The 16,800-nt window shown below is 40.1% G+C and overlaps 1 protein-coding gene across 4 annotated transcripts in view; it reads right to left on the bottom strand.

The window, feature by feature from the left end:
- Positions 1-16,800, bottom strand: part of tbc1d22a (TBC1 domain family, member 22a) — a 373,403-nt gene that overhangs the window by 79,735 nt on the left and 276,868 nt on the right. For all 4 annotated transcript variants that reach the window (XM_080207367.1, XM_080207368.1, XM_080207369.1 and 1 more), the window contains one exon: positions 2,743-2,838. In XM_080207367.1, the coding sequence (XP_080063493.1) occupies positions 2,743-2,838 (96 nt within the window). The remainder of the gene's footprint in view (positions 1-2,742; positions 2,839-16,800) is intronic.

Here is a 16,800-nt window from a genome sequence, read left to right as displayed (position 1 = left end):
TTATTTACATTTTTGTTTAAGGCCATCACAAAACATACGATGTTGTCACAGAGATGTGCTGTGAGGATTGAAAGTTCTTCAGTTCGAGTTAGCTGGGTGTTTGCTCAGAACAGAAAGAAATCCCACAACACCAGGTGAAAGTCCAAACAAGTTTATTTGTAGCAAGAGCCGCAAGCTTTCGGGACAGCCTGCCCCTTCGTCAGGTGGCTGGGAGTTCTGATCATAAAAAGGACACAGGCACAAACTCAATTTACATGCATAATGATTGGAACGTGAGTCTTTACAGCTTATCAATTCTTAAAGGTACAGACAATGTCAGTGGAGAGAGCTTTAAGCACAGCTTAAAGAGATGTGCATTGTTTCCAGTCAAGGAAGTTAGTGAGATTTTGCGCGTCCAGGCAAGTTGTGGGGGTTACAGACAGTGTGACATGAACCCAAGATCCCGGTTGAGGCCGTTGTCATGTGTGCGGAACTTGGCTATCAGTTTCTACTCAGCGACTCTGCACTGTCGTGTTGTGAAGGCCGCCTTGGAGAGCGCTTACCCAAAGATCAGAGGCCAAAAGCCCATGACTGCTTAAGTGTTCCCCAACAAGAGGAGAACAGTCTTGCCTGGTGATTGTCGAGCGGTGTTCATTCATCCGTTGTCATAACGTCTGCATGGTCTCCCCAATGTACCAAGCCTCGGAACATCCTTCCCTGCAGCGTATCAGGTAGACAACGTTGGCAAGATTATGTACCGTGTACCTGGTAAATGGTGTTCTCATTTGAGATGATGGCATCTGTATCGATGAACCGGCATGTCTCACAGGGGTTGCTGTGGCAGGGTTGAGTGGTGTCGTGGTCATTGTTCTCCTGAAGGCTGGGTACTTTGCTGCAAACAATGGTCTGTTTGAGGTTGTGCAGTTGTTTGAAGGCAAGAAGTGGGGGTATGGGGATGGCCTTGGCAAGATGTTCATCTTCATCAATGTGATGTTGAAGATTCCGGAGAAGATGTCGTAGCCTCTCTGCTCCGAGCAAGTACTGGATGACGAAGGGTACTCTGTCCACCATGTCCCGTGTTTGTCTTCTGAGGTGGTTGGTGCAGTTTTTGGCTGTGGCATATTGGAACTGTCGATCGATGAGTTGAGGACCATATCCTGTTCTTATGAGGGCGCCTTTCAGTGTCTGGAGGTGTCTGTTGCGATCCTCCTCATCTGAGCAGATCCTGTGTATACGGAGGCTTCTTTAACGTGTTTAGGGTGGAAGCTGGAGAAGTGGAGCATTGTGAGATTATCCGTGGGCTTGAGGTACAGTGAGGTGCCGAGGTGACTGTTCTTTATGGAGATGCGTGTGCCTAAGAGTGTAACCGATTCCAGAGAGTAGTCCATGGTGAGTCTAATGGTGGGATGGAACTTGTTGATATCATCATATAGTTGTTTCAGTGACTGTTTGCCATGAGTCCAAAGAAAGAAAATGTCATCGATGTATCTAGCGTATAGCATCGGATGAAGGTCCTGTGCAGTGAAGAAGTCTTGTTCAAACCTGTGCAAGATGATGTTGGCATATTGAGGTGCGAATTTGGTCCCCATGGTTGTTTTGTGTGTCTGGATGAAGAACTGGTTGTTGAAGGTGAAGACATTGTGGTCCAGGATGAAGCGGACGAGTTGTAAAATTGCATCTGGAAACTGGCAGTTGTCGACACTGAGTACTGAGGCAGATGCAGCAATGCCATCGTCGTGGGGGATGTTTGTGTAGAGAGCTGAGACATCCATTGTGATGAGGAGTGCTCCTGGTTCAATTGCTCCATGTGTGCTGAGTTTCTGTAGGAAACCTGTAGTGTTGTGACAAAAACTAGGGGTTCTTTGTAAGATGACAAAATTGTGGTCATGGCCAGAACTAAAATTTGCATTTATATGGCTTATTTATTTCTTTGTGAACCTGCCAATTCAGGTCTATCGCTTACATGGTCCATATAAAGCAGAATGGTTTACATACAGCATGGATCTCAGGGAGGAGTGGGGAGCACCATGATACCATTGATTATTGCAGAATTCTGTGCGAAGATGCCACTTTATGTTTATTTAAATTGCTATATGAACCATATACTGCCAATTAAAATGACAAGCCTGATACGGAAGCTATCCCTATCCCTTGGAGTAACCATGAAAAAATGTTTCCTGTTTTATCAGTTGATCGTGTCAATGCAATATCAGTGTTCTATCACCTAGAATGCCAATTAAGAGAGAGAGAGAGAAGGGTCATCTGATCAAGGCCAATTCTTTCTTTTAAACTTGGTTTTAGAATGATGGGAAAATTGGTAAAATCAAATGCATTGTCCATCCAATTGTGTTAAGAAGATATTAAATATGAGTAGAGTATGGACAAAAATCACTGCTATGAGCATCAAGTTTCCTTCGCTGAAGGACATCATGGATCTTATTGATTATCCAGTGGTATTCCGGTTAACTTTGACAGCTCACTGAATCCGCAATACTACAAATTAGATGCTAAAATCTATTTTTTTTCAATACAATCTTCATCAAGCAAAATATCAATTCCTTTAAAGAACCAAAATGAAAGCATTGTATTTTATGCCTGTGCGCACTTTGGCCTCTTATTATCACAGAAACAATTCTCATTGATAACCAAAGAGCTTTTGTTCTTGTAGACAGAACTAGTCTATTGTACATGTCAAAAATGCCATGATAAAACTCTCAATCAGCTCAACAGCTTGTTGAATGTATGAGAAAAGCAAGTTCTTACCTGAAAGTCTTTTTCTTCCAATATTTCTTTCCTCCATTTGACAAGGAAGGCAGCACAAACGTAGAGGTGGAAATGTGAGAATCCATCCAATTCAGACTGCAAAACAAATTGATTTGTTTGCCCTGGTTAAAAGCCATCCATTTCACCCTTCCCTATTTTTTTCTTTCTCTTCTGTCACTGGATTTCATGCCAACATTAAAAAGGTCACATGTTTAAAAATCTTTTCTTTATATCACAGAATCGTTACAGGCGGCCATTTGGCCCATTGTGTCTGCACTGGCTCTCCAAACAAGCATCATGACTTAGTCCCATACCCTTGCTTGGTCCCCATTTTCCTACACATGATTACTTGAATAGAAGCAATCTAATATCCTCTTGAATGTTTCAATTAAAACAAGTTCCACATTTTCAGGCATTGCATTCCAATATGTTCCTGCCCAGTTTCTTGCATCTAATCTCAAAAAATGGATGATATGCCAAGTATTGCTAGTGTTTTTCTTAAAGCAAAACAATACACAAAAGTTTAATTAATCGACCACTTCCTCAATATTTTCTTATCTGTTCGTCAGTTTTCTGGCTCTCTGCTATCCTGGTACTGCTGTTTCAAAATGGTATACTTGGTGAAATTGAACATGACATACAAATACATGTTCAAAATACAGGAAGTGTCAGAATCATGACTTGCAACTGGGTTTCTCCCCCTGATTTTATGTTGTGTTGATTATGAGTAAACAGATTAACACCTAAGACCTGCAAAAAGGTGGTGTAATTTTCTGGAATTTGTTCAAAGGAAGCTACGTCTACACTTAACTTATTTTGCGGCCAACCATGGAGTTAGCTCCAATTATCATGTTTCAGGCTGATCACCATCTATCATGATGAAAGGCCGTCAACCTAAAATATTGGAAGGGATTTTCCGACAATGTGCGCCCTCAAAACCGGGAATTCCTGTCAGAGACCAACGGACGCCAAATTTTCTGTCCTTTTTGCTACGTTTCCTGCGGCCAGTGGAATGGAAAAAAATCTGCCCATTAACTCTATTTGTCTCTCTGCAGATGCTCTGAACATGCTGAGTATTTGCAGCATTATCTGTTTTTATTTCAGATTTCTAACACACACAGTATTTTTGCTTTTGTACACGAGCTTCATATTTTTCAAAACATATTTTCAAACATTTACTTCACATTCTTTACTGAATTCTAATAACTGCATGTTGCTGATTGAAAATTTAAAGATTAAACCATAAGTAATTGCCATTTCTTCCATTTCATCTAGAAAGTAATATTGCCACAAAAACCACCCACTCACATCTAAGCAAATTCAATGTTCTGACAAATGTTGGTCTGGTTACCAAGTAGAGATTTACAAAAACTTCATTGAAAATTTATTAAAGTACTTGATTGTTCTGCTTCCAGAAACAGAACTGTTAGCGCTCAATTTGTTTGGTAAGTAAATAATGAATTCATACCTTCTTGATTTGTTATTATCAATTGGCATAAATCTGTACAAACCTTAAGACATGAATTTTGAAAACAACAACAGGAATTGAACATATTGGTGGCTGGCAAGGTTCATAATTCTTTCATGGGATGTAGGCATCACTGGCAAGGCCAGCATTTGTACCTGCTAATTGCCCTTGAAAAGGTAATGGTGACCCACCTTCCTGAATTGGTGCATAGGTATACCCACAGTGTTATTAATAAGGGGGGCACAGGATTCTGATCCAGCAGTTGCGTGGGAATGGTTCTCTTGTTCTAGGATAGGAATGTGTGTCCCAATGAGAGGAACTTGCAGGTGGTGGTGTTCCCATTTATCTGCTGCTCTTGTTCTTCTAGGTGGTAAAGGTCATGTGTTTTGAAGGTGCTATCAAAGGAGCCTTGGTGGGTTGCAACAGTGCAAGTTGGATACGGTTCACATTTATGCGACAATGCCTCAGTAGTCGAGGGAGTGAACGTTTGGTCGGTGCATGGCCTACCAATCAAGCAGATTACTTTTTCTGGATAATATAGAGCTTATTGAGTGTTGTTGCACTCAGCCATGGAGAGTATTCCATCATACTTCTGTCTTGTAACGTATGGTGGACAGGCTTTGGGGAGTCGGGAGGTCAGCTATTTGCCACAGAATTCCCAGCTTCTGACCTGATCTTGTAGCCACAATATTTATATGGCTGGTCCAGTTCAGTTTCTGGTCAATAACAACCAGAATATTGACAGAGAAGCATTCAGCAATGACAATGCCATTAAATATCAAGTGGATAGATATGGCTTTCTTCTCTCTCATTGCTTGGCACTTAAGTGACAAGTGACATTCGTGCCAAACATCAGCTAAAGCCTGATGTTGTCTGGTTCTTGCTGCTTATGGACATGGATTGCTTAAGTATCTGAGGAGTTGCAAATGGCGCTGAACATTAGTATTAAAAAAAACTGAACTTGCAGTTTTTGCACATTTGCACTTGCTTCAAAATCCCTAGCACCCAAAAACTAAAGTTTCTCAACTTCTCTGGAAGTGCACCAAAATATTGAAGCAAGCACAGAACTGATTCTATGCTTCACCTTTGGAATTGCACAGCTGTCTATTTTAATTATTTTTTCCAGTTATTTCTCAATAGAATTGGGTGATGTAGTTTAATTAATGAGCACAATAAAAAGTGCTGGTATTAGTGGAATACGTTAAAATATTAGTATGGTCCAGGAAGTTCTTCTTAAGCTTCAAGCTCTCGTGCGTCTTTTTCCTAGAGCCTATTTCCTAAATATAAAGAAGTTAATAAAGCGCTTGCTTTCTCACTGTTTTAGAATTTTGTCACATTATTTGTAGCATTCAATTCAGCGGAAACTGTAGGACTGGTGCTGAGACTTGCTTTAACGTATTTCTCTCTAGTTAACCATTTAAAGTCTCAAGGTAGAAGTCACATCAGATAAAAATAGAAAATGCTGTATATAAGAACACTCGCATACAGCAGGCATTCCACCCTAAAATTCAGAAGACATTAGTATCTCGCTGATGACGCTTCACCTGAACTGATGCAGGCAAGCAGAAGAACTGTTAGATAACTAGCAAAACAAAGGTAAAGGGGTAAAAACAGTTAATGGTTAAGAGATAGCGACCAGAACCAAAAGCTATATCATAGGTCTAATACTGTAGCTATGATCCCCTCAGATATGCAGAAACTTTGCTTTCAAATTTTCAGTTGTCTGTTATCATTTTATTCATTTATTAGTGTCACAAGTCGGCTTACATTAACACTGCAATGAAGCTACTGTGAAAATCCCCAAGTGCCACACTCCGGTGCCTGTTCGGGTACACTGAGGGAGAATTTAGCATGGCCAATGCACCTAATTCAGCATGTCTTTCGGACCGTTCCAGAGGAATCCGGTACACCCAGAGGAAATCCACGCAGACACCTTACAGACAGTAACCCAAGCTGGGAATCAAACCTGAGCCCCTGATGCTGAAAGACAACAGTGCTAAACACTGTACCACCCATCATCTTGACAGGATATGCATTGGTTCCAAATTCAAAAAAATACATATGCATTAACCTTTCAGCAGAGACTCTCCAACCCCACGAGAAATGGTCTACCGCCAGGTAGTGCTTTTCAGGAATCATCCCACTGTACTTGTCTCAAGCAGAACTGAGTCACTGATGTTTGCAGGGTTGAGATTGAGATGAACTGTAAGTGGATCCATTTAGAAATGGCAGACTTGGTCTCGAACATTTGGCCTCTTTGGGGATTTGTTCAGGCATGTTATAAATAAAATGAATTCAGTCATAAAACCAAATATGCCGGAAATGCACAACAGGTCACTCAGCATCTGAAATAAAAACTTGATGGCTAACATTTTAGAGAACATACCCCTCTGCACAGAACTCAAAGAGGAAATACGTAAAAGCCCTTTGTTTCAGGGTTGACAAAAAACGGAGGGATGAACAAATTAAAAATCTCAGTCAAATGTTGCAAATATGACACAAAGAAGTTGTCAATAGGTTTATTAGTTTGGGAATCACTGTATATCAAGTATTATCACTCCCCTGGTCTTTCACAATATTTCTCTAGATGTTACTCTTTCAAAACATTCATTGTTATGTCTAAATCTGTTTCCAATACCATATCAGGTACAGCATTACATACCATCATAACTTGCTGCATAAAAATACTTCTGCTCACCTGTCATTTGGTTCTTTTGTCACAAGTGAACTTAAAAATTGGCAGAAGAGTAAAATAAATTGTTGCATCAAACCCACAGGTCACCTTGGTCAAGCTGTGACAGGGTGTGCAAAGGAGAGAGAGTGACGCATCTACAACATGTAAGGTAAAAGAGAAGTTGGTCAGATAAAGGGGGCAAGAGATTTGAAGCCTTAAGTTACCTAATTCAATGTTCAAAAAACAGAGGCAGAAAACCCAGTGGTGAAGAATGACCGTTCCTGAAGTATGCACCGACGTTGGTTAGAACAATGTAGGTGCTCAAAGATGGAAAGGTCAGAATGTTTCGAAATGACAAATAATAAAGGTAAGGATTGCGCCTGCAGACAAAATAGAGATGTTCAGCAAAGCGCTCAGGTAATTTGTGTTTGATCTCCAGTATAAGAAGTCATTGCAGTCAAAGTGGCAACACAATGTATTAGATCAAAGAAATGCATACAGATTACATGGAGATCTTTCAAAACATAACAGACAACACAAACCCATCTGTTGATCATTCCATAGCCTCAGGCCTCCTGCACTGTTGGGATTAAACGCAATGCAAATTCCCCGATATCTTGGGCACTTAGCAGCCATTAAACAAAGAGCTCACATTCATGTTTTTGCATTTTAGCTGTGTTCAGCTTTTTCTATCTTTTCTCATTTTACAATCTTTTATACAGTTGCAAGAAAGATCTGATTCAACAACTGAATGAAAACAAATGGCTCGAGTCCCATTTGTAACCATTAGGGATTAAATTCAAATTTGAACATTTCACTGAGATTTTTTGCTAAGTAACTCAAATGTCGACACGCATTTAAAAGGATTATGAATTTCACAACTTTGTTCGGTAAGGCTAAAAACTGCCCAACCTCATCTCTTCTCATTAAAATCCACGCAGCTGGAAATCTCCTTATTTCAGTTACGTTTTATGATGGTAATAAATGCAGCCTAATTCATCATCTTGCAGTTAAAATCATGGGCCAAGGTAAATTTATGTACTTCAGTTTGTAACACAATGATACAGCATGGAGCAATAATACAAAACGCCAATGCCCTCCACATCACTGAATTCTTAATTGCACCAATGCATCTACACAGAAGAGACAAACTGAGAAATTGTATTTTCTGCTGGAGAGGGGGAGGGGTGAAGGACAACAAAAAAAAAATCACAGAAAAATAAATTCCCAGAAAACCTTTATTACCTTCAACGTGACCAGCTTAGTTCAAGGCCTGTTACAAGATCAACTGCCACGGTTGGTGGCAATAATGAACAGGATGGGGATAACTTTGAAAGAAATTAGCTTACATCTTCATTAATCAAAAAGAGGCAAAAACACTTTAGTCTCAGCTAATTATGACAGAGAAGCATTTAACTTTGTGTTATTTTACAGTGACTACCATAATGACTGAAAAGCTTCAGCACACCGCAGTTTGCATTTACGTCAGGCACTTTGTTCTCAGCCTGAAACAGTTGAGAACTCATGCTGTCACAGAACAGATGGCATTCAAAGCTTCCACTAAATGACTGATTGCACATGAAAAATGCTCTTATGACTAAGGTGACAATTAGAACAGAGAGGGGCAAACAACAAAAAGGCAGAAGGTATTTCATGCATTTTTAAAAATATAGTTGAAATAAAGAACCTGAATCTTCACAACCAAAACTCCCACGAAAGTCCCAATATACATAGAAACTGGGCAGTGCTTGATGGACAAAATTACGATCCCAATCATTTCCACAGGATGCCAAGATCAACAAGTGTAAATCTAAAAAAAAAATCAAATCTTCAACAAATGTTCGGCTGGTGGTTGGGAATGGGGCAAGGGATCGAGAGAGTGCAAGAAAGCACAAGTGAGAGTGAGCGTGAGTGTGTATGTGTGAGAGAAAGAGAATGAGTGAGAGAGAGAGAGGGTGTGTGCATGCATCTCACAGGATACTTCGAGTGGCACAACAGTCATTCATCAATACCTCTTTTGGAGAGGTTACCAGATCCAATGCCACAAGGCAAATTATGGCAACTTCACATATATGGGCACTGGTGAAATACACCAAATTGTCCCTACGTACTTGAAATCATCAGATCTGCCTGGCTTCAAGAATTAATATTGAATAATTTTACATATCCGAAAGGCAATTCAATAAAGCACCTCTGATCTGTGTATGCTACTCCTGGACCCAACTTGAGACAAGGAGAGTCAACCTGGTGCATGGCACCAATCTCTGACATTCTAAAAGATTTGTCAAAATCCTAACCCTACTGCATGATGTTATGATTGGACACATTTGTGCCTGTGCGAGATGTCCGGTGCCTTTGCAATAAAGCAAAGATACACTGTAGTTCCCCAATGCTTCCAACTTTTCTTTGCTATAATGTTTAAGGACAACAGCAGAATTATACCAGTGGGCAGCAACATTAGGTTCCATTTAGAGAAATTTTTTAATTTGTCCAGAATGTGTGCATCCACCAAAGTCACACAAGCAGGAAGAAAGCTTCTATAAGCAGATGATTACACCCTCAATGTCGACAACAAGGAAGCCATCTAGATATGGCAAACAAACCTGAACGTTGCCAAAAACATCTGTCTCCAAATCAGCGTGCATAAGACTGAGGTGATGTTTCAGCCAGTACCGGACATATACTGTCCACTACTAGACACAACCATAGTTGACACTAATCACAGGGTTGTAGAAAGAAATCTTGCTAGCATGCTCTCTTGGCATGCCATTATTGATGAAGATATTCCTGCATGCAAAAAAGCAACTTCAGCCCATGGCTGACCTCATGATCAAAGAGCAGCATGGCACTAAGTTGGAGAATAAAATCAAAGTCTACAAGCCACTGCCCATACTGCCTGCCGTATGGCATACAATCCTGGGTTTACTACAGGCGCCACATTAAAGCTTTGGAAAAGTTTCAGCAAAGGTGCTTGACACCCATCATGAGACTTTGCTCACAGGGCAAAATCATAAGCAACGTGATCCCCATTCATACAGGGTTCAACAGCATGGAGCCCACCCTACGGAAAATTCAGCTTCAATGGGAATAATGGTGTACACTTCACTGGAGAGAGTGCAGACGAGCTTTACAAGAATGGTTCCAAGGATGAGGAGCTTCAGCCATCTGGATTCACTACCTGGAGGTATGGCGGAGGCTGGTTCATTTGAGGCATTCAAGAGGGCTTTAGATGATTACTTGAATAGAAACAATGTACAAGGGCATGGGGGAAATGCAGGGGAATGGGACTAAGTTGTTAATTTATTATTATCACATGTATTAGCATACAAGTAATGTTTCTTGCATGCTATACAGACAAAGCCCTATCCCCTTAACCCGATATATTTACCCTGCCAGTCCTCTGACACAAAGAGACAATTGAGCATTGTCAATCAACCTAAACCGCACATCTTCGGGCATCAAAAATAAAGGTCAACATTTAAGTTGCCTCTTCACCCATTAACTATTCTCTGCACTGAAAATTGAACAGAGCATGCCTAAATCATTTTCACTTCTACCTAAGTGTTTGCTGATCAAAATAACAAAGATTCTCTCAATGAGTTTTTTAGTTACAGATGTGGTTCTAACTGCTGTCTCTTAAAGACAAGTGCAAGCATTGCAAGTCTTTCTAAACACTTCGAACTAAAAACACATGTGACTAAATGCGCACTGACAAATGAACTACGGAATTTGCCCAGCCACTGACACAGCCATAGTTTCCTTAATAATAAAAAGAGAAATAACAATTCAGAGTAGAAACAAGTGGTTATCAAGGGTTGAAAGGATATTTGAAATGTCTGGAGAGTCAACAATCTTTATGCTCATAACTTCTGGATACCCATTATTAAGGCTGCGAAATAGAACCTTAAAGTAAGCTCACATGTCGTCATGTTGCTCCTGCACTCACTCTTAATGGGGGTCAAATTGACAACTCTTTTGAAGACAAAGCTGAGCTTTTTAGCTAACATTTCTCTGACTCAAATCTTGATAATCTTGCTCTATTCTGAAAGAACATTACCCCTGCCATCTTTTCTGCTCACCATTAACATTACTGATCTTTTTATATCCTCTAATTTCAGGTGGAACTCGTACATGTTCATTATTGCTGAAGCTTGGTTTCCCCTTTCATATCAAAAATCTTTTTCTCTCTCAACTATTTGGAAATCTCTAAAAAGCCCAAATGCAGATCCAAGGAGGCTATTTTATCAATGCCACTTTTGAGAAGGGTGTAAAAAAGCTCACCACTCAGCAATCTATTTCTCGCTCACCAAGTTCTCTCCATTACATCAATTCTTCAATTTGCTATTTCATTAACATAGCTCTCAATGACGCATCTAAGCTCAAATCACATTGCTCTCCAGTGTGTTCAGAATTTGACTTCTTTCTCTCAGAATTTCTGAAAATAACATGACACTGATCTTTTCTTCCCTATAACCTTCATACTTTTGAAAGCCAAACTTAGCATCACTTAATCAATACTTTCTGATTTGTCTTGTGCCCATGACATCCTCGTCAATCTCTTCTGAGCTCCCACCTTTTCCTGACCTTCTATTTTGCTTCACCTCCCTTCTGTTGAGTATGCCACATGACACATCAAATTGTGAAATATTACGAATGAAATAAAAAAAGCACATTATCCTTCAAGTTGTGACAAACACCTCACTGTCTTGAATTAAAACATTTGGAGTTAAGATGTTAAACCTACGAAAGGTGCAACTCTTCAATGTTAAAAATAAAGGAATTTTGAATTTGTGAAAAATTGGCCTGCAGTTTGAGCACAGAACTGTGGTAGAACTGTCAGAGAGAGCTTCATTTTGTGCCCTCTCTAACGCTCAAAAAGTGAAGGATGAGTAGTACATTTTACTTGGCTTGCTGTCCATGAGAATTTTTTTAACACGATTGGCTATGTCTGCTTGATGCCATCACCATCGCTGGATTTTGGAGATCCTGTATAGCTTGGCACCAGAAGCAATTTTTTTATTAGCAAAGGTGAAATCCACAACAGAGAGATCACTAAACCTGGAATGCTGAAACATTCTGACTCGTTTAGAATGATCGCTCATTCCTCTGGGTTAATATAGCTTGTTCTAAAGTATCTGTTATATGAGGTACAGTGCCAAACCATTCTGCAGCCAGGATGACATGTAATTACTTTCAACATAACTCAAATCTATAATTCATTTGAGACAGGAATACTGTATCATTCATCCGTCCTACCAGTTTAGAAGCTGTGCAAATTCGATGGAAGCCAATAAAAAAAAACAAGGGAACATCACATCGGAAACTGGTTACAAGTACATTCATTCAACTGAACAGATCAGTACAGCTATAAATAACAAAATATGCTGTTTTGTATCAAAAGTTTTCAAACCGGTTGCTGCAATGAGTTAACTCAATTTCAGACCAACCATAAGAGACTCTCAACTTATGTAGAGTTTTTCCACAAGAGAAGTATTTATTTCTTAAGAAGTGCCAAATTTCTTAAGGCTATTTTTATTACGTGACAGTTTAAAATAAACAACAGCAGTCTGTCGATATTGAATGTCTGACATCTGCAGTGCAGGGGTTCCAACGGACACAGCAAAGCAAGATGTGAATTATAATGGCATAACATTTGTTGCAAAATTTATTGCCCACTGCAATCGGCAATACATTTATATTCAGTGGCAGTTCCAGCACTGGCTAATTTTTTTTTCCCCACAAGGAAGAATCAACTACTATGAACAGAGGATTTTCTTTTTTAAAAAAAAATTCCAACTGTTTTAGGCAAGGGAAAACGGCCAGTGACCCAGTACTTGTGAACAACTTTTGGTTCCATTTTGGGTTGTTATTTTTCAGTTGTGGGTACCATAGCAGAAGGTGATGATGCACCATGCCACTGAATCGTGAGGATATCAGTGCTGACAGATAAACTATTCTCAATTTATCATGATAGTTCAGTAAAATAAACGCATCACTGAAGGTCAAGTCACTTAATAAAACAGCAGTTCAAGCCATTTATGTAATCAACCGATGGGAATTTGAAATCCAGCATCCAGTTTAACAAGCGTTCCAGGCAATTTTCTAAAAGCAAAAGCAAAATTAAAAGTATGCCATTAACTCCACATGGTCGTTAGGAAGTCAAATGTTAGCATTCATTTTATGAGGACTCGAATACAAAAGCAGGGATGTTCTACTGAGGCTTAATAAGGCTCGAGTCAGGCCACATTTGGAGCGCTGAGAGTAATTTTCGGCCCCGTGTCTAAGGAAGGACGTGCTGGTTCTGGAGAGGGTCCACAGGAGGTTCACAAGAATGATCCTTGGAATGAAAAGCTTGATGTATGAGGAGTGTTTGAGGATTCTAGATGTGTGCTTGATGGAATTTAGAAGGATGAGGGGGGACCTCATTGAAACAGAATACTGAAAGGTCTCGATAGTGTGGGTGTAGGGAAAATGTTTATTAGTGCGAGAGACTATGATCTGATGGCACAGTCTCAGAATAAAGGGTTGACCCTTTAGAACTGAGATAAGGAGGAAACTCTTCAGCCAGAAGGTGGTGAATCTATGAAATTCATTGCCACAGAAGGCTGTGGAGGCTTAGTTGAGTAGATTTAAAACAGAGATTGATAGGTTTTTGATTGGTAGAAGGATCAAAGGTTACAGGGAAACAGTGGGAGAATTTGGCTGAGAAACTTATCAGCATGATTGAATGGAGCAGCAGACTTGATGGGCCGAATGGCCTAATGCTGCTCTTACATCTTATGGTCTATGTTAGCCCAGCTTTCTGTCTATGATATGGTGGCAGCACTGGCTGCTGATCTATGAAGTTTTGCCACAGGGCGTTTTCCCCTCTCCTGATGTTGGTTTGAATTTGTGCCATATCAAAGGGAGCACCAGACATCCAACAACAGTGCTGCCATCAAACATGAGAAGCAGTTAGTCACATTGAATTATCACAGCCAGCAAATCAGGTACTAAAGCACTGTGATCCTCCTTCAATTTTAATTAAATTTCACAGGGCAAATTAAATAATTGGGACATAGACATGGGATTAGCGTAGAAGTGGAATATAACACAAACTTTTAAAATAACTGAAAGTGTAAAATTATTGAGAAATTTGACATTTACAATACCTGATCTTTCAGCAGTCTACACTTCATCGGATAACTTGCCCTGAAGCCTGGACATGCCCAGTTAAACTTGTGATCCAGAGATTGCTGTCTACACTTCCTCATCATGAAATCCCCCAATAGTGCAGTGAATTAGTAATAATTGAACTGATAACTTGCCCTTTTATGCTAATTAATAGTGTACTAGGGTAAGTTATCAGCATAAAAGGGCAAGTTATCAGTTCAATTATTTCTAATTCACTGTGCTATTGGGGGATTTCAACAACGCACCCTATGAGGAAGTGTCAACAGCAACCTCTAGATTTCACAGTTAACTGGACAGGTCCAGACTTCAGTTGGTGCTACAAGTTTCAACAAAATGATGATGGTGAATGCTGCCAATTTCAAAGTTTGGGCCATTACACAGAGCACCACAAGTTGGTTTCCAAGAATAACATTTCAGAGGGTTCAGATGACATTAACAAACCACAGAGGCTTCAGCTGAGAGGGATCTGTCAGGCTTTTATTTCCAAGTAACTACATACAGGTCATCATTTTGCCAATGTGCAAAAATTATAAAACCAACTTTCATCCCTCAGTAGTCAATGTAATGCAGAAACCACATTGTTCGTCATTGTTGTTAAAAATAATAATCCAGGGGCTGGATTTGCAATCCTGATATGGAGCAAACATGCTTCGGGTGGGGAGAATAAGGGAGAGAAGGGGTGGGGTGGGCCAGCGGCAGAATTCTAAAATTGAGACCCCATTTTGCTGCCATTTTGTCTGGCATGGGAAATGCCATGACCTGGGGGTATAGAAAGGCTTGTCCAGCCTAATGTAGTTCTCAGTGAGATGTTTGGTGATGGTGGTGGTGGTGGTGGTGGTGGTGGTGGTGGTGGTGGGGGGGGGGGGGGGGGTGATTTCTGAAGCCTATACTAATCATAATTATAGATAGGATTTTGCTTTTAAAAGGTAAGTGATCATTAAATTGGCCAGCATTGCAAAGGCATTCAGATACATTGGACTCAAAGATAATGAGATTCAAATTTTAACGTGCCATTTGTACCGTGCACTTAACTCTGTGATTTAACGCATCACTTCAGTTTCTGAAGTAGTGTAACAGACAGTAGTGTAAAAACATGGCTGAGCTCCAAAGCACACTAATGGATTCAGCTCAACAGGCTTTCTTGACACAGCTATCAAGGAGACTGTAATCTTTGTTTTGTACAACAATTTTGAGCTTCTACCAGAATATTTTTATCAACAGGTTTTTGAATGGTCATTTGTTAATTTTGACAGTTTCATGACCATCTCAAAGACTTCCCAATGCTATGATGGGGTTTCACAAGTTCAGTCCATAATAGATACTGGGCAGGTGGGCATGGGGAGTAGTTGGTAAGAAAGGGGGAAGGAAGGGGGATGAGCGGTCCTGACAATTATGTACAGGTGGGCCAGTGAAGGGAGTAGGCCAAACTCAGCATCAACTATCTCAGGCTTCCTGTAAGAGAAAGTGGCCCCAAATCCAGCCTGTCCCTGTCAGCTCACCAAGAAAAGAAAACGCAAGAGGGCAGTGTCAGGCAGGATCAAAGCATCAAGAAATCTCCCAACTCATAATTCCCACATCCAAGTGAAAAGTCTCTCCCTAAGCATTTGAACTGAAACCAAATGGACATATTTCCACCAGAAACAAAAACAGAATATGCTGGAAATACTCAGGGAGCATTTGTAGACAGACAGAGAAACTAGTTTTTAATAGAAGATCATTGACAATCCTCTTGCTAAGCTGCACGCAGGAGTTCTCATGTCCATGGTGGGATGGAGAGTTTAACTTCAGTGTTCTGATGTCTGTGGATCACATTTTGCCTCTATCAGGCCCTGCCCCACCAAAGTAAACCATCAGATTTTTTTTTAATCAGAGTGGCCGAAGATCTGGTCTGGAAGCTCCAATGTGCGTCTGGAGAGATACAGGCTGGTTTTCAGTCAGAGACTCTGACGACAATTAACTGGGAAAATTCTGCCCCATCTCCATTTCTATCTGATACTGCTTGCCCTGCTGAGCACTTCTTTTTCATATTTCCAAAGTACGCAGCATTTTGCCTTCTCTTTATTTCCACTAGCTTTGCCATATCCATTATTGAAACACATCCCTCACGAGCATGACAAATAATTGTCGCAAGCATGATGATGTGAATTAAGAGCTTGGCTTTTATGGTTTCTGGTGTCATCTGAAATCAGTGCCATTCAACTACTGGGTCTTATTCTCCATTTGGTGTTCATTCTTTCAAAACCAGTCATAAAAAGGTGTGACTTTGGAGTCTGGGTGTGTGGACAAGGAATTGTTTTTCAAATCAAGTCACCTCTTCATTTCTTCCGTCCCAACAAATATTACATTATTTTCAAATAACGTTGTCTTTAAAAATCTATTGACAGTTTATTGTTCAACAATAACATAGGGAAGCAATTTGCATACCTAAGAAATTAAAAAGTCAATATTGCGAGTCATATGCAAATACTGATAGCATTCAAGTCAAGTGCAGCAATATTCTTATGGCATACAAAAAAATGCACTGAGGATGTATGTCAAATTATTGTGCAATCAGTTGCAAACTAATGATTCTAATCTGGTTAGAAATGACACAAACATCACTCTGGCTTTCAATAGAATACTCAACCATAACTGTAACTCCAAAGGTTTTACCAGCCTTCAATTGCAAAACACCAAGATTTATTCATTTTAAAACATTTACAAATCGTGATGGAAATGTTTCCTACTCTGATGAGGGCCATCA

Source organism: Carcharhinus amblyrhynchos, chromosome 19 (assembly GCF_965287045.1).
Source record: "Carcharhinus amblyrhynchos chromosome 19, sCarAmb.v2.hapA, whole genome shotgun sequence".
Taxonomy (NCBI): domain Eukaryota; kingdom Metazoa; phylum Chordata; class Chondrichthyes; order Carcharhiniformes; family Carcharhinidae; genus Carcharhinus; species Carcharhinus amblyrhynchos.
Note: the sequence above shows the minus strand (reverse complement) of the source record. Positions and strands in the feature narration are given on the sequence as shown.